Here is an 18395-nt window from a genome sequence, read left to right on the forward strand (position 1 = left end):
CAGCCGGAACCGGGAACACTCCCCATAAATCCTGATGTACTTGTTACATCATAAGAAGAATAAGCATCTACACTAATATTAGTCTCTCTGTTTATCCAGAGGTTTACCGCAGTCCGCCGGATCCAGGCCGTAACCGGATCTGATGAAGGACCTGCGCCTGGACACGACGGCAACGCAGTCCTGAAATGTCAACTAGTCTCTGCCCTGTGAAAGCCTCCTTCCCTTCCCTTTACCTCTGTACAGATAAAAACATTGTCAAAATAGTTCCAGTTCACATGGCTATGCGGAAACAATAAATAATTCTGTATTATCAATTTTTAAGGCCAGACAAGTAATTTGTTGAAGTCAATTAGTAAAGAAAGACTACACGCCTGCGCACATATATGTTCAAACATATAGACTAAACACGTAATACGCATGTGCACGCCGTCAGTGTTTTCACAGCTTTGCAGATTTTTTTGGGTTTGCAGGGTTTTCTGTTAGAACGGGCTCGTGTTAGTGGCCCCAAAGTTAATAACTAATGATCGTTGTGACGGAAGTGAATCAATCAAAACTAACTTTAGCTGGACAATAACTTTATTCTAGAGCTGCTGTAAAGCCAATACAATTCATGTTACTTTCATTTCCTATTATCACTGTAAAGCTGCTTTGAAACAATCTATATTGTTAAAAGTGCTACATAAATGAAGGTGACTTGACTTTACATGTGAATATCAGTCTCTTTTTTTCCAGAATAGTCAGTCTTTATCAGTTTGTGCTCAGTGTAAGGCAGACCATGGCACAATGCAAGCTGTCGAACAGTACTGCCCTCTGCTGACAGCTATGAGAGCAGGCATGTTGTACATTGTCCTTAAATGGGATTTTGTTACATGCATTTAAATTATAAGATCAATAGCCCATTTGACACATTACAGTAGTAAAATATCTAATATTTGCATAATATTTGCATCTCAGTTGTGGTGTGGAGGTTATAAAACATTACTGTCGTGTTCCATTTAACTCTTAAAGGATATATTAACCTATTAAAATAATACATTAAATGCAATTCAGGTATAACATTAATTCAATTAACTTTTTTGATGAACATGTTAATTTGTCGAATTTTGTCGAAATTTCTTCAAGACTCTGTGCTTCAGTTGTTGTTTTTTGTCGGTCGTTGCTCCTGTGTTCCTGCCGTTGCTCTCCTACTCTTGTTCTCCATCGGTTTATGTTTTTTGTTAATAAACTTTTGTGCTGGCATTTGGATTCTCTGCCTCAATCCCTCTCACATGTTACAATATTAAACACAGTTTAAAGTACAGAGTCAGTGGAGCTGTATCCAAGACCCTTCTTATCTTATATTCCATTTAGGCGTAGCCACGGGTGTGCCGGTGGTGCCACCCATGGCAGCTGGTGAGCTGGCACACCTAAAAATAGATGCAGAATTATTTTTTAAAGTCTTAATAAAAATGTTTTTCTAAACTTGTACTATTGTTGTTTACTTACAATATTTGTACATTTAAAATGTATTTTAATTTTACATTTTTATCGTTAAAAAATACCTGCCGACATTCGGACTGCCAAACAATCCGCAAACAGCCTGACGGTAACAATTTGTGCTGTTGAGGGTCGCACCTCATGAGGAGAAATGGAAACAATGAGCGCAGTTCATACAGCGGTTAAAAAATTCATGTGGAGATTTTTTATATTTATAACATATGATACAGTTAAGCAACATCACACGACCACGAATGCTGAATAATAGCCTACCATCACAATTGAAAATGTGACACTGATTTCATATGACAGTTCAATAAACAAGTAATTAATATTAAGTCACTTAGCTACATTTTAGACACAATATTGACTGTTTTTGTTCTATTTGAGAAGCGAAAATAGTTCAAAACAAAGATCACAGCAGAACCACAGCACATCTCACCGGAAAACATAACCGCATTACTGAATGATTCTGCGCTTTGACTGAATCGGTTGAGTCAACGATTCAATGACCCATTAAACAACCATGTAAACAACTGCCTCATTCCTGAACGATTCAGCCGTTTGAATGAATCATTTGAATAAATGACTCAATAACGCACTCGTTAAGACGGTCACCTGCCACCCCCTACTGGTGGTTTAGTTTCGTGTTTAAAAGTAGGCTATCATATATTCAAAAATTATTTAAAACAATCTCATAACATTATTTAATGTAGTTGTAATATTTCAGTGTAAATTAATTAATTTGATTGGTAACAGCCATATAGTTTCTTATTATTTCAATTGAATTTATTGATCAAATTTAAGATTTTAAAATGAAAGATGAAGCATAGGCTATATTTAAACCGATTAGGGAAAAATGCTCTTTATAATGGTTAAAATATCATAAATATGCAGATTTTAATATGTAAAAGCTGACTGACCACTGATGAGAATATTGCTTCAGAATAAATTGTACTACTATTGTCAATCGTTACGTAATATCACATAGGTAGTAGTGACATCGTCTCTCTCTCTCTCTCTCTCTCTCTCTCTCTCTCTCTCTCTCTCTCTCTCTCTCTCTCTCTCTCTCTCTCTCTCTCAACCAATCCTGATGTCACCTAAGTATCTCAAAGATCCCTTTGTCTACAAACTCCTCTTTAACTTGTTTTGAAAAAGGTACGTTTATTTTTTTCTGGATATGTCATAGCATTGCTAGGTGAAGTCTAGTGTCAATATCTCTACATTGATAGCAGTGGGGTACGATAAGGCACATTACTACTATCATCTACAAGTTTTATGGTAGAGGCCCCGTGAAATCAAAATCTGAGCTATGCTGCTTTTAGACCGATAGTAGTGGCAAAAAGTGATGTCCGGAGGGGATGTTTGGTTTTAATGCCAATACAAGTTCGATAAAACCACCTAAATATTTTATATTAATATTTTAATATCAATACTAAAGTTGGCTTCACGAGTTGATTTGCCCATATAAGCTATTAATATTTTATTGTCGGCAGTAGAGGGACTCGAGGGAGCATCTTAAAATCAAGCTTAGGTATTATGCTCAGTAATACTTTTGGCTTATTGCTGCTGGTTCGCAGTTTTGAGGGGAGGTGGAGTAGACTGTACACTATTTTTACATTTTGTATTACTTGTTAGCCATATGTTAAATGTATGTTTTAAAAAAAAACATGTATTGATTAATTTTGCATTCTCAATGTGTAGTGTGACTGCGGCTTAATTCATATTCGAATTTGAATATTTGATGGGATTTGCTTTGCCAGTGGTGACCAGTGACCAATCTTCTCAGGTTCCTAGGGAACGGGCTAATTACGGCTGCGGACCATGACACCTGGTACAGGCAGCGTCGCATCATGGATCCTGCCTTTAGCAGCTCGTGAGTCAAATACAGAAAATCTCTGATCTACTGAAATGTGGTACAAATGCACCCCAACTGATGCGGTCTCATTCGTCAGATACTTACGAGGCTTGATGGGCACTTTTAATGAGATGTCGGAGCGCCTAATGGACAAGCTGGAGGAAATAGCAGAGACGAAAACACCTGCCGTCATGCACGACCTGGTCAACTGTGTCACACTCGATGTCATTTGCAAGGTTTCACTTTCCTTTCTGCTAATCCAAGGGAAAGCCTAATACAAGGAAAGTCAAATCGGCTGTTGATCAATATTTAGTAGTCGTTTTCATCCACAGGTGGCTTTCGGTGTTGATTTGAATTTATTGATGCAAACTGAAAGTCTGTTCCAGAATGCAGTAGAGCTGTGTTTAAAAGGCATGGTGTTGGATATCAGAGACCCATTTTTTAGAGTAAGAATTTATCCAAAATTGCTTATGTCACCCTAAAGTAGTAGGGTTACTGAAGTATAATCTGTTTTAATTTTTTTTAATGTGGCACCTCAGCTTTTTCCCAAGAATTGGAAGATTATACAGCAAGTTAAAGATGCAGCTGCAACTCCTGTGTAAAAGAGGAGAAAAATGGATACAAAACAGGAAGACAGCAGTAGAAAATGGAGATGTACCCCAAGACATTCTCACACAAATCCTCAGAACGGCAGGTATGTGGTTGTATCAAGTGTATTTTCCTTCTTCCATTTGTTGTACTGGTAATTAATGAGCTGCAAATTATAAAAAAAAATTATTAAAAAAAAATGTGCTTAAATTAACCATTTAATCATACCATACCACATTTAAACCTAACTAATGTATGTAAATGTAATAAGTAATTTACCATTTGAGCAATAAATAAAAAAGTTAAAATACAACATCAAACAGTGCAACCAAAAGGAACAGAATACAGGAGTCCAACACTTAAAAAAAAAAAAAAAGTTAAACTGCGTGTACTTTAACATGACACATTGTCTTAAAATCGTAGCTCTCATGGTACAAGATGCAACTTGATGACTAAAGACGTCCATCTTAAATGTTAACATAGATCAACATAGAGTGGGGGTCATTTTCAGCGCAGAAGTTTTTATTTCAACTAAAATATATAGATAAATAACAAGCTTAAACTTTAAGCAAACATTCTACAATCAAACTGATATTAAAATAAAATACTGCTCATACAAATTAAAAAGTCATATAAATTAAAATAAATATCATACAGCAGTATACACACCTGTTTGTTTTTCGATGTTGCCTGAAGTATATCAGGGAGTTAAAGTGGTTAATCAGCATATCATGTAATTTATTTAATTCCAAATTTTAATCAGTTAAAAGCCCTAATAATGACATATTCAACACAACACTAGTAGAGTTACTTAACTATTTAACACTTTGCATTTTTGCTGCAGAGGAGGAAAAAGTTACTAATGCTAAAGATGATGAGCTGATGTTGGACAAATTCGTGACTTTCTTCATTGCTGGTGAGTTACAGCTTTGTTTGATTTTTGCTCATAAACCCCTGCCAATATAAACAGTGCTTGATTCTTTTGCAGGGCAAGAGACAACAGCAAATCAGCTCTCGTTTGCAATCATGGAATTAGGGAGACATCCTGAGATATACAAACGGTAAACGGTAAAAAATGGACCTATTCCACATTGACTTATATTACAATGCTTTGAATTTCTTTTCATTCCCAGGGCTAAAGCAGAAGTGGATGAAGTTCTTGGGACAAAGAGAGACATTTCATATGAAGACCTTGGAAAATTCACTTACTTGTTTCAGGTTGGTCTACAGCTGGGATGCCCAATCCTGTTCCTGGAGATCTATCTTCCTGCAAAGTTCAGCTCCAACCCTGATCCAACACAACGGGACCGGCTAATTGAGATCTTCAGGAGCACTTGTTAATTACAGACATGTGTGCTGGATCACGGTTGGATAATGAACTCTGCTGGTAGGTAGATCTCCAAGAACAGGATTGGACACCCCTGGTCTGCAGAGATGGTCTTTTATGCTACAAACACAAATGGTTCTGTATCCATTTCTTTGAATGGTCATTGTATTGTTGACTCAATGCATTAGATCCTGAAGGAAACACTGCGACTTTACCCCACTGCTCCAGGAACCAGGAATCGCTGGTTGCATGAGGACATGGTTATGAATGGGCTGAAAGTCCCAGGCGGCTGCTCTATTGTTGTGAGTATTGGCAGATTCCCAGTAATGCTCATCTGTTCACTCTGTGGCCAGTGTGGTACCTGGCTGGGAAAGCTACTTCTAGCTACACAAGCACAGCTCCTGTCTAGGTAAAGTTGTGAGCATTGAGTGCTCAAACTTCCGGTTGAGTGCACGCTGGCGCGGTTAGCTGCCGCTACTCTCCGGCCCCCTTTTTAATGTTTTTAGTTACTTTTTTACTGATGTTCTTGAATTTTAACCGATGTATTTTGGCCTGATCTCATGCTGCTTTACCTGACTGTTGAAAAGCTTACTATCAAGTTAAAGCTTGGACTATCTGGTATAGTTCCGTGGACTAGCTTACCTGTTTTGGCTTAACACCAGCACTGACAACTATGCGGATCAACAGGATGTTTGTGTGGTCTGTGCTCTTTTGGACTGCCCTGTCTTTCATCCTGGTTCCAACGACGGCGATACTCCAGTACACCGCAGATGAGCTCTTACAGCTCTGTTACCACCTGTCTGATCCACCCTCGGTGCTGCATCGCTGTCTGGATCCTGCTCGTCATGCCCGTCGGAAGTATATCCACCGTGGATCCCGACGGAGTTTCTACATCGACGACTCCACACCAATACAATCCATCTGGTCTTCTACTCGTCATCCCCCCAAGATCTCTACACGAAAAGTTGACCACAGTGTCATTACCAGACTAGCCAGGTCGGCTAACGTCAACATCCAGCAGGACTGCAGCAACGTCAGCTTTGGACTATTCAACACCCGCTCTTTAACGGACAAGGGTCCTTTCCTCCAGGATCTTTTAATTGATCGTAAGTTTGATTTTCTGTGTTTGACTGAAACATGGCAACAGCATAACGACTTTTCGCAGCTTAATGAATCTACCCCCCCTGGGTTTGTTTACATCTGTCAACCCCGTGACTCAGGCAGAGGGGGGGGGTCTGGCCATAATATACCGCGAGAAGTTGAAAATCGCGCCTGTCGCTGTACCTTCTTATGGTTCATTTGAATCCATTGCCTTACAACTGAACGGCCCTAATCCAACTATAGTGGCAACTGTTTATCGTCCACCCAAATTTAACTCTGACTTTATAAATGAATTTGCTGCTTTTCTTACATTGATTAGCTCACAATCCCCGAATGTAATACTACTAGGGGATTTTAATATACATATGGACAATACCACTATTGCATACACAAGGGAATTTACATCTTGCCTGGACAGTTCTGGATTGGCACAATATATTCACTTTCCCACTCACTCCAAAGGTCATGTTTTGGACTTGGTTTGCTGCTCTGGCGTTACTCCTCATGGTTGTACTGCGACTGACCTTCCCATTTCTGATCACATGTTAATCTCTTTTTATGTCAAGTTAACATTGTCCAAAATAAAACCATCACGTATCATTTCATTCAGAAATATTAAGGACATTAATCTAAACTCTCTCTCTACTGAAATTGACTGCCTCCCCAGTATAAACTGCTTCTCCAACCCTGATGAACTGGTTTTTAACTACAACGATGGCCTACAAAACATTTTAAATTCTCTGGCTCCTTTAAAAACTCGGACTGTTTCTTTCACCCATTCTGCCCCATGGTTTACATCAGAACTGCGGCAGCTCAAAATAAAAGGTCGTCGCCTGGAACGACTTTACAAAAAAACTGGACTCATTGTGCACCAAGAAATGTTCAATAATCACATACTTCACTACAAGGACACTCTTTCTATAGCCAAACCACGTATTATGCAGATATAATTAGTGCAGGTGAAGGTAACACCAGAACCCTGTTCTCCTTGGTCAACAATATATCACGTCCACCGGACTCTGTTGCGCCTCATCTGTATTCCTCTGCTTATTGTAACTCCTTAATGTCATTTTTTAATTCCAAAGTACACAAGATTCACCAGCAATTGACTACTAATACCTGTCACAGTTTGTCTCTCTCAGTTCTTCTGACACCTTTTTCTCGTTCATTTTCAAGTTTCTCACTTCCCTCTGTTGCTGAAATATTGGACATTATCAGAAACTTGAAACCAACTACTTGTCAGCTAGACCCTCTTCCTTCCATTTTAGTAAAAGCCTGCTCACTCTCTCTCTCTTCACAAATAACTGCCATTGTCCATTCCTCTCTCACCTCTGGTATTGTTCCCTCATCTCTAAAATCAGCTGCAATAACTCCTATACTTAAGAAGCCTGGTGCAGACCCCAACAATTTGAATAACCTCCGCCCTATCTCTAACTTACCTTTTCTTTCTAAAATCCTTGAAAAGATAGTTGCATCTCAGGTCCATGCACACATCTCTGACAATAACCTCTATGAACAATTTCAATCTGGTTTCCGTCCCTGCCATAGTACAGAAACAGCTCTGGTAAAAATAACCAATGATCTTCTCGTGGCAGCTGATTCGGGACTGCTAACTATTCTTATTCTCCTTGATCTAAGCGCAGCCTTTGACACCATTTCTCATAACATCCTCATTGACAGATTAGTCTCTATTGGTTTCACTGGCTCATCCTTGGACTGGTTTAAATCATATCTCGCTGGCCGCACTCAGTTCATCCAGCTCAAACATTTTAAATCCGAGCTAACCCCTGTCACTACAGGTGTACCCCAGGGCTCTGTCCTGGGGCCCATTCTGTTCATCATTTATCTGCTTCCTCTTGGTCATATCTTCCGTAAATTTAACATCTGTTTCCACTGCTATGCGGATGACACCCAGCTCTACCTGTCCACCAAACCTACTGGATCTCTCCCACCCACTTCCCTCTCTGATTGTCTAATGGAAATCAAATCATGGTTTTCTTGCAACTTTCTCAAACTTAACAGTGATAAAACCGAGGTTCTTCTCATTGTAACCAAATCCACTTTGACTAAATCTGATAGTTTTTCTCTTACCATCGACAACTCCACAGTTTCCCCCTCCCCTCAGGTTAAGAGTTTGGGTGTGATCCTCGATAGCACACTTTCATTTCAAGCTCACATTAATAACGTCACCCGATCTGCATACTTTCATTTACGTAACATCAATCGCCTCCGGCCATCTCTCTCACCCACTAGTACAGCCATTCTCGTTCACACACTGGTAACATCCCGCATTGATTATTGTAATTCTCTTCTTGTTGGTCTTCCGCTTAAATCTGTACATAAACTTCAAATGGTTCAAAACTCTGCTGCCCGTATTATCACCAGAACCCCTTCTATTAATCATATTACTCCTGTCCTTCGGGATCTTCATTGGCTCCCAGTTCAATACCGCATAGAATTCAAGGTTCTGTTCCTTACCTTTAAGGCCATTCATAATCTTGCTCCTCAGTACCTCGCTGACCTCCTTTATATTAACATACCCACCCGTACTCTTAGGTCTTCTTCATCTATTCATCTCACTGTACCTCCTGCTCGTTTGGCCACCATGGGGTTCAGAGCTTTCAGCCGCTCAGCACCTCGTCTCTGGAACTCGCTTCCACCAGACATCCGCAACAGTGACACGCTTTCCATTTTTAAATCCCGTTTGAAAACTCATCTCTTTAAACTGGCATATCCCACGTGATCATTCTTTTTCAATTTTTATTTCCACTTGTTATGTTCCATGATTTTATGTGATGTAATTATAGTTGTTAATTTTATCGATTTAATGCTGTACTGTTTCATTTTGTTTTGTGCGGTGACCTTGAGTGTTCTGAAAGGCGCCTATAAATAAAATGTATTATTATTATTATTATTATTATTACTTGAAAGGAGATAGAAAGAAATCTTCAACATTGTTTGGAAATACTATATTTTTAGTTAAAGTCCCCCTGTAGTCATTAATTGTATACCTTAAAACTCATCTTTGATCACCCAAATTACATATGTACACATTTTTTCCTTGAAAAAAAAAATGTCTTCATGCCTTAAAATTGCTTGAATGTAACTCTAAAACCTTGCCTCATTTAAGCCCAATTTATACTTCTGCGTCGAACTTACGCCGTAGCTACGCCGTAGGCTGTGTGTAGCGCGCGTACCCTGACGTGCACCTCTCCAAAAATGTAACAACGCGTCAATTCTACGCGGACGCAAGCGCTGTGATTGGTCTGCTAGCACCCCTCCCTCGGGTTTCACATGCTCCCTCTGCATGTGTAATTGCGCGTCAACGCAGACAACGACGCAGAAGTATAAATGAAAACCAACGCGTAGTGTATAGAGTAGAGGCTCCGGCGTAGGTCTGACGCAGAAGTATAAATCAGTCTTTAGTATAAGTGGTTCTGTGAATATGCAAATGAGCCCCGCCTCCACTCACTCACACCAGCTCAGAGATCCACTTGTTGACGTGATTGGTTACAAGGTATTTTGTGACGTCAGAAACACCAGCGATTTCAAACTGTGCTTCTGAGACAGGTTGTTTCACTGCAGAAAATACTCAGCAATGGTTGACTTTCAGATTTGTACATGGTTTGTCTTAAAGCATATTAAAAACACCACATTGATATATAAACAACATTAAAAGCTTGATTTTGACTACAGGGGGACTTAAAAGGGTTAGTTCACCCACATTTACTCACACGTGTGTTGTTTACTCACACGTGAAAACCCTTCTTTCTCTTTCGGACCCACAAAAGGAGAATTTGTAAAAAAAAAAATAAATAATGTCCCGCTCATCCATAATGGCAGTGAATACCAGCATCAAGTTTTGTTTTTTTTAAAGACGCAGAAGTCTCACAGAATGATCCCATGCGGCATGTGTCGTAATTTCCAAGTGTTCTGGCCATATACAATAGGGTTTGACAGCCGTATGTATTATACAGCCGAAATTATGTATTAATCTACAAAAATCCTGCCATTGGTCTTCTGTGCACGGCTGCACGTTGCACAGAAACAGCACACAAGTTGTGAGAAATCAAGACTAGGAAAAATGCAACATGAAATAGAATCCATGTACCTTCTTCTCTGACGTGAATATTTCCGTTATGTTCGTCGCAACAAGAAGTTACACGTTCACATCTGTCAACTATCCTTCTGACGGTCATCAACTCAGTGTAGAAAGTAACTTAGCTACACTGATACTTTTATTGAGATTTCTAGGCATTGTATTTCATAATGCGTTTTTATTCACCTTGATTTCTCACAACTTGTGTGCTTTTTCTGAGCGAGTCAGAGTAAACTGTGAACATGCACTCAGGTCGGGATTTTCTTTAAAGAGTAACTAAACCCTAAACCAACTTTTTTTAGTTAATGATCTGTAAGAATGGGGCTTTATTAGTACTGTTCATTGATTCGAGTAACTTTTGACATTTGTGTATAAAGTGTTTTAATTCTACAATATATGGTGTAAAAACGTCTGAGTGCTGCCCTCTTTAGGTTGAACGGTGGCTACTGCAGTTGAATTTTCCTATTGGATGTTTGGGGTGGTTCGTGACGTAAGGGGTTGTTGGTGAGGTAGGCAAGTTCCATACAGACAGATGCGTCTCAGGTGCACGCCCCCCTCCGCTGGGCTCTGCCCACTTTTCCAGCATTTTTCAAATATTGCCAGTGGGTGGAGTCAGGCTCTGACCAGGGGTTTAGTTACCCTTTAAATAATACATTCAATTTTGGTTGGATTTTTACCAAACCCTATCAAAAACCCTTCAGAACACGTGGGATATACGACACATGTTGCATGGGATCCTTCTGTGAAATTTACGTGTCTTTTTTTAAAAAGCTTATTTCTGGTCGCTTTTCACTGCCATTTTGTGGATGATACAGAGCAGGACTTTTTTCTTAAATTTCTCCTTTTGTGGTCTGAAAAAGAAAGAACAGCATACTGCATTAGTAGAACAACAGGTAAATTATGACTTATTTCTATTTTAATAATTCCAATAAATTCGAACAATGGACTCAATTTTACTTGTTTAATTGTATATGAATACATGACTATTTTGAACCATTTTCACTTTTTTCCATACAGTTTAGTTCTTATGTCTCTCAAAGACTGGAAAAGTTTTTCAAAGATCCGTTGAAGTTTGATCCTGAGAGATTTCTTGTGAATGCCCCCAAGTAAGTCATTATGAGGACAAGATGTGAATGGGTTTTATGAGGATGTTATATAAACATTATAGCATGAAATCGACTCGGTTACTAACGTAACCTCGGTTCCCTGAGAGGAGGGAACGAGTATTGCGTAAGTAGCTTACGCTATGGGAAAACTCCTTTTCTCGAGAATATTGAAGTCTTTATGTAAAACGCATTGCAGCTGCACAGCTGACAGCAATGAACGAAGGCAGCTCGGTCATTGGCTGTGCTGCGGCAACTTGCTCGAACCAATGACGGGGCGACTCTGAATGCGCGACCAATGAGCGCGCTTCGCGCCCGCGCGCGTCAGAGCCCGCCAAGATGGGCGTGGCCAAGAGCTATATATTGGGCGCCCCGTCATGAGAGTTCTTTAGGTTAAAACGACTGAAGCGAACTAACCAAGCACAAGCACGGCAGCTTACGCAATACTCGTTCCCTCCTCTCAGGGAACCGAGGTTACGTTAGTAACCGAGTCGTTCCCTTTCGAGAGGTCTCTCCTATTGCGTAAGTAGCTTACGCTATGGGAACACCATGCAAAACGCCGTGCGTGCTGAACTTCGCCTTATGATAGCCAGAGGCAGGTGCCTGAGCTAAAAAAGCAAAGTTATCATCCAACTAGCCGGCAGAGGCGAGCTTTATATGTGGGAAAGAATACAGAGCGGCTAGAAGGCGCTCAGTGTGACACAAGCACATACATAATCTAGATACGAACTCGTAGTTCAACTAGCATCATGCTGATAGTACATTGGAATGCAGTGTCGGGACCTGTAGGTTGTAGAACCTGATAAATGTGGACGGTGAGGCCCAGCCTGCCGCCGCACAAATATCCTCGATCGGTATCCCGATCGACCATGCCCAGGAAGAAGCCACACTCCTGGTGGAGTGTGCTTTGACTCCCCAGGGGCATTGAAGTCCCTTAGCTTCATAAGCCAGCGCTATAGCTTCAACTATCCAGTGAGAGATTCTCTGCTTTGAAACGGCGGAACCTTTCGTACGGCCGCCAAAGCATACAAACAGTTGTTCTGTCTGTCTGAATAGGGCAGAACGCTCCAAATACACTCTGAGAGCCCTAACGGGGCAGAGTAGATTAGCGTCGTGTTCGTCTGCTGGGGACGATAGCGCAGTTAGGGAGATAACCTGTGCTCTGAAGGTAGTGGTGAGCACTTTAGGAATATACCCATGTTTCGGTCTAAGGACGACCCTGCAGTCGTTAGGTCCGAATTCTAGGCAGGCAGCGCTTGTCGAAAGCGCGTGCAGGTCGCCCACTCTCTTGACCGAGGCGAGTGCCAGCAAGAGCGCAGTCTTGAGCGAGAGCTGTTTAAGGTGCACGGTTCGGAGTGGTTCGAACGGAGGCCCTTTAAGAGCGTCTAGGACAGTAGCTAGGTCCCAGATCGGCACTGAGGGGGGGCGTGAAGGGTTCATCCTCCTAGCGCCCCTTAGGAAACGAATAATTAGGTCGTTTCTTCCCAATGGACGTTCCATTACAGGGTCGTGTGATGCTGTGATGGCCGCCACATATACTTTGAGCGTGGAGGGGGCGCGGCCCGCCTCCAGAAGCCCTTGTAGAAAAGCGAGTACGTTCGTAATCTCGCATGTTTCAGGGTTCAGGCCATTGGCATTACACCAGACACTGAACACTTTCCATTTCTGGGCATATAAGCGTCTCGTGGAGGGCGCCCGCGCCTCAGCGATGGTTTTTAGTGCTCCGCTCGTGAGGTTCCTGGGAACCCGTTGAGGGGCCATGCATGAAGGGCCCAGAGATCGGGGCGGGGATGAAATATCATCCCGTTGGCCTGACTGAGGAGGTCTGGCCTCAGTGGAATCGGCCGTGGTGCAGATTGCATTTGCATCAGATCTGGAAACCATGTTTGGTTCTTCCAGAGTGGGGCTATCAGCAGCACTGCGTTTTTCTCCTCTCTGACCCGACTGATGACCTGCGGTAGCATCGCGATCGGGGGAAAGGCATATAAGGGACGGCTCGGCCAGCTCTGGGCGAGCGCATCCATGCTTTTCGTGAAGAAAAGAGGGCAGTGCGCGTTCTCCTTGGAGGCGAAGAGGTCGATCTCCGCTTTGCCAAAGGTTTTCCATAACCAGTGAATCGTCAGCGGGTTGTGAGCCCATTCTCCTGGGAGAATTTTGTCTCTGGATAGCATGTCCGCCCCCTGGTTCAGGGCACCTGGCACATGCGCTGCTCTCAGCGAGCGCAAGTTGTGCTGGGACCATAAAATGAGTCTCCTGGCCATTGAATGCATGGAGCTCGACCTGAGTCCACCCTGGCGATTTATGTACGATACTACCGTCATGTTGTCCGTTCGGACCAAGACGTGTTCGTTTCTCAGCTGTGGGAGCAGGGCTCTGAGAGCCAAAGCGACCGCTTTCATTTCCAGACAGTTTATGTGTAGGCGCTTCTCCGGGTTTGACCAAAAGCCGGAGACAGGCCTGCCCTCGTAAAGGGCCCCCCAACCTATTTTGGAGGCATCTGTCGTTATCATCTTTCTCCTTGTGTTCACACCCAGACTCACGCCTGACTGGTACCAGTCGGCGGCTTTCCAGTGCGTCAGGGCTTTTATACAGCCGTGGTTCGCTCTGATTAAAAGGTGGCCCGAACGCCACGCGTGAGTAGGGACGCGGCTCTTGAGCCAGCGTTGGAGAGGGCGCATATGCAACAATCCTAGCTGGAGTACGGCCGATGCTGAGGCCATGAGACCGAGCATCCTCTGTAACCGCTTGACGGGGGCGAGCGCGCCCGCCCTGAATGATGTTGCAAGGCGCCGGATGGTGAGCGCGCGCTCTGATGAGAGACGCGCTGTCATTTGCATCGAGTCTAGAACTATTCCCAGGAAAGAAATCCTCTGGCTGGGAGATAGTATGCTTTTTGCAAAATTGATTCTTAGACCCAGGCATTCTAAATGGCTAATAATCCAAGATCTGTGTGTTATTAACTGACTCTCTGATTGTGCTAGAATCAGCCAATCGTCGAGATAATTCAGTATTCGCACTCCCCTTCGCCTTAGGGGGGAAAGTGCTGCATCCATACATTTCGTGAATGTACGGGGAGCCAGGGACAGGCCGAACGGAAGTACTGTGTACTGGTACGACTGTCCCTCGAAAGCGAATCTCAGAAACGGCCTGTGATGAGGCGCTATTGGAATGTGAAAGTAAGCATCTTTCAGATCCACTGAGAGAAACCAATCTCCTGGGCGTACTTGCGCGAGGATATGCTTGGTTGTTAACATTCTGAACGAGCGAATCATTAGTGCTTTGTTCAGGTGTCTGAGATCTAGGATGGGGCGGAGACCGCCATCCTTTTTCGGGACGAGAAAATAGCGGCTGTAAAAACCTGCCTCGCTCAGAGAGGGGGGAACAGTTTCCACAGCGCCCTTTTCTATTAGTTTGCGCACCTCGGTGCGTAGAACATGTGAGCACTCTTTTCTCACTTTCGTCTCGACCACAGTCGTAAAACGTGGTGGTCTGCGAGCGAACTGGAGCGAGTATCCGTGCTTTACTATATTCAATACCCATTTCGGCATATCTGGAATATTTTCCCATGACGCTGCGTGTACAGATATGGGCTGAATACAGGCTAGGGGCGGGCCGCTGTGACGCAGGGACCCGGCCAGCGAATCGCCTGAGCTCATAGCTCTCATAGGCGCGGGCGCGCGCTGAGCAGCTGAGTGAATGGGCGCGTGTGTGATTACAGCAGCGCGCGCTGTGTCTGTAAAACTCGCAGCCTGGGCTGGGGTTGTGTTTGACACTGTAAGGACAGTGTTTATAAGTGGGGGTGCATAAACAGTGGTAGGCACACGCGTCACTTTTATAATGTTTCCCGCTTTTACTGGGGATGAATTTATAACTGTGTGAACAGTGCTTGTGTGTAGTGGTGCGTACATGACCGTAGGCACGTGATCTACATTCATGGGGTGCGCAGCTTGAGCTGGGAATGAATTTGGCACTGTTTTGACAGTATCTGGGAATGCACACTTTGTGGACATGTGAACCCTTAGTGACACAGGCAGAAAAAGACTCTTTTTGTGTTTTCTGTGCGTCGCCGTAAAAACGGCGTTTGTTTGCAGGTGAGCGAGCTCTGTGACTGGCCCATTGACTGCTGTATGAACATATCCAGCCGCCTGTAAGGGGACTGGGTAATGCTTGAGCTTTTGCAGAGAGAGTGGTCCGGCTTTTGCGAGACACGCACTCTCTCTTTTCATTCTTGTGGCTAGGACGGCTTTCGAGGCTCGGGGTTCAGCACAATCTTGGGCCGAGGACCCCGTCGCTCAGAAGGCGGCTTGCGGTTGTGAGAGCGCGAGCGGCGTCGAGCGTCAGCCTGAGGCGCGGGCTGAGAGGCGGTGGGGGCTGTTCTAGCCCGCTGCGGCTGCGGCGGCCTCTGTCTGCTCTGCGATGAGCTGGAGCGCTTGGGCAGGAAATGCCGCATAGCTTGTGAAGCATTCTGGGCCTCAGTGAAGCGTTCGGCGAAACCCTTAACCGCCGGTCCAAACAGCCCGCTGGTGGAGATAGGCGCGTCGAGAAATGGCGCCTTATCCGCGTCCTTCATCTCAGTCAGAGTCAACCACAGATGGCGCTCGAGAACAGTCAAATTAGCCATGGCACGGCCGATAGACTGGGCGGTGGCCTTCGTGGCTCGCAGGGCTATGTCAGTCGCGCTGCGTAGGTCCTTAAAGGCTTCGGGTTCGGGGCCAGACTCGTCCATAGAGCGGAGAAGCTTGGCTTGGAACACTTGAAGTACCGCCATAGAGTGAAGCGCTGATGCAGCTTGGCCGGCGGCGGCGTAGGCGCGACCGGCGAGAGCTGAAGTAGTGCGGCAGGGCTTCGAGGGGTGGGAAGCTTTGGCTTTCCATCCGGTGGTGGAGGGCGGGCAGAGATGATTGGCCACGGCCTCCTCGAGGGGCGGTGTTCCCTCGTAGCCTCTTTCCTTCGCGCCGTCCACAGAGGAGAGCGAGGAAGAAAAAGAAGGCTTTAGGCGCGCAGAGTGGGGGGCTTTCCACGACTTGGTGAGTTCGTCGTGAACTTCCGGGAAGAAGGGAGAAGGCCTTTGCCGAGGGGCCTGCTGGCGCCCCTGCAGAAACCACTCATCCAGTCGGCTCCGGGTTGGTTCTTCGGGAGAAGACCAATCGAGCCCGAGGTCTTCCACGGCCTTAGAGAGAACGCGGATAATCTCGCTATCCATGGTGGAGCCCCCGCTCGCGCTAGCTAGCGTCGACGGGGCGGGGTCGAGAGTGGAGCCCGGCCAGTCGTCCGATGCAGCGTCGATTGACAAGCTGTCATCCATTCCCCCGTCGTCCTCGGACGCGCCGAAAGTCACAAGGCCCACCGCTCTGCTAGAGGGGTGTGGGTCCGGCTGGGTGAACTGAACCGGCGGTGGGGAAGGCAAGAGCGGCGGTGAAGCACGCGGAGACTGGCTCGGCGTGACGTCACTGAGCTCAGGTTCAGGAAGCCTCTGTGAGCGGCGCTTTTTCTTAGTGCGCGGCTCGAACAGAGGGATGGCGGCGATGGGCTCGCTCACGGCGAAAGCGGCGAGGCGAGCCCGCAGTGCGGAGAGACCCAGGTCGTCACATTCGGGGCATCCGCCCTTGGTCAAAGCAGCTTCTGCGTGGTCCCGGCCCAGGCAGCGAGCGCAGATGATGTGACGATCCCCGTCCGGGAGAAGGTCTCTGCACGACGCGCAGGAAGGCATTTGAAACAACGCCTTGGAAAATTTGCTCTTTTACAAGTGTCGCAGAGCGAACAGATGTAAATACTTGCGTGAGCAGTACGCCGGATGGCTCAGTAGGATCGCGTTAGAAGGCGGCTGAAGGTGCCGACGTCCTCGTAGCAAATCCCGCTGGTATGCTTTTCGACGGCGAAGCTTCAATAATCCGGAGGATCCAGCGAAGAAGGTGTTCGCTGAAGGAGATTAAATCTAAAGAACTCTCATGACGGGGCGCCCAATATATAGCTCTTGGCCACGCCCATCTTGGCGGGCTCTGACGCGCGCTCATTGGTCGCGCATTCAGAGTCGCCCCGTCATTGGTTCGAGCAAGTTGCCGCAGCACAGCCAATGACCGAGCTGCCTTCGTTCATTGCTCTCAGCTGTGCAGCTGCAATGCGTTTTACATAAAGACTTCAATATTCTCGAGAAAAGGAGTTTTCCCATAGCGTAAGCTACTTACGCAATAGGAGAGACCTCTCGAAAGGGAACTGCTGATATCAAATTGATCAAACTTATTACTGCTACTACCCATTTGCACTTGGTCCTCGAACCTGTCTAGGGCAGGTCTTCTCACAGGTGATGAAACACAAACACACATTTGCTCAATTGCTTTCCAAGTGCCAAATTTGCTGTGATCATAACAACTCTGCGTATTTCTACATTCAGATGGAGGCTAAAGTTGTGCTTGCCAAACTGCTTCAGAGATTTGAGTTCAGCCTGGTTCCTGGACAGTCTTTCAGCATTAAAGACACTGGAACTCTACGGCCCATGAGTGGAGTGATCTGCAACATTAAACCATGCTAGGACACGTTTATGGCACTTGTTTTGCTTCAACTCTTGTGTACTTGTGTCTACTCGGCAAACATGGTCTTGTATTATTCAAACATTAACCAAAGCACAGAATTTGAAACAGGCTATTCATCTATGATACTTTACTTTACCGCACTATTAATTGATTTGGTTTTGTATCATTTTCGTAATCCTTCATTATGGTGATTTTTAAATCTTTGTTTTAATACATTATGTGGATTATATACAGTGCTGGATAGTAACTGATTACATGTAATCTGATTTATGTAATCAGATTCCAAAATGAAGTACTTGTAATTGGATTATAT

General features: G+C 44.5%; 1 protein-coding gene and 1 long non-coding RNA gene across 2 annotated transcripts; one reads left to right on the forward strand and one right to left on the reverse strand.

Annotated features, from left to right (window-relative positions):
- Positions 1-558: 558 nt before the first annotated feature.
- LOC143729282 (uncharacterized) lies at positions 559-1614 on the reverse strand. Its single transcript, XR_013199972.1, has 2 exons — positions 1542-1614; positions 559-1406 (listed from the first exon to the last, which is right to left on the reverse strand). It is a non-coding gene; the product is annotated as an uncharacterized LOC143729282 (long non-coding RNA).
- A 943-nt stretch (positions 1615-2557) lies between these two features.
- On the forward strand, positions 2558-18091 carry LOC143728963 (cholesterol 24-hydroxylase-like; the record flags this gene model as incomplete). The annotated part of the gene is given in 14 exon segments (XM_077219916.1): positions 2558-2634; positions 3266-3352; positions 3432-3570; positions 3667-3780; positions 3874-3921; positions 3923-4028; positions 4767-4838; positions 4911-4983; positions 5056-5140; positions 5438-5551; positions 11467-11555; positions 13179-13181; positions 17790-17853; positions 17944-18091. Coding segments are annotated over 14 exon segments (1209 nt in total), but the record flags the coding sequence as incomplete, so codon positions are not given.
- Between the last annotated feature and the right edge of the window lie 304 nt (positions 18092-18395).

This window comes from Siphateles boraxobius, unplaced genomic scaffold (genome assembly GCF_051911475.1).
Source record: "Siphateles boraxobius isolate OS27281-9 unplaced genomic scaffold, OSU_SipBor_1 8, whole genome shotgun sequence".
Taxonomy (NCBI): domain Eukaryota; kingdom Metazoa; phylum Chordata; class Actinopteri; order Cypriniformes; family Leuciscidae; genus Siphateles; species Siphateles boraxobius.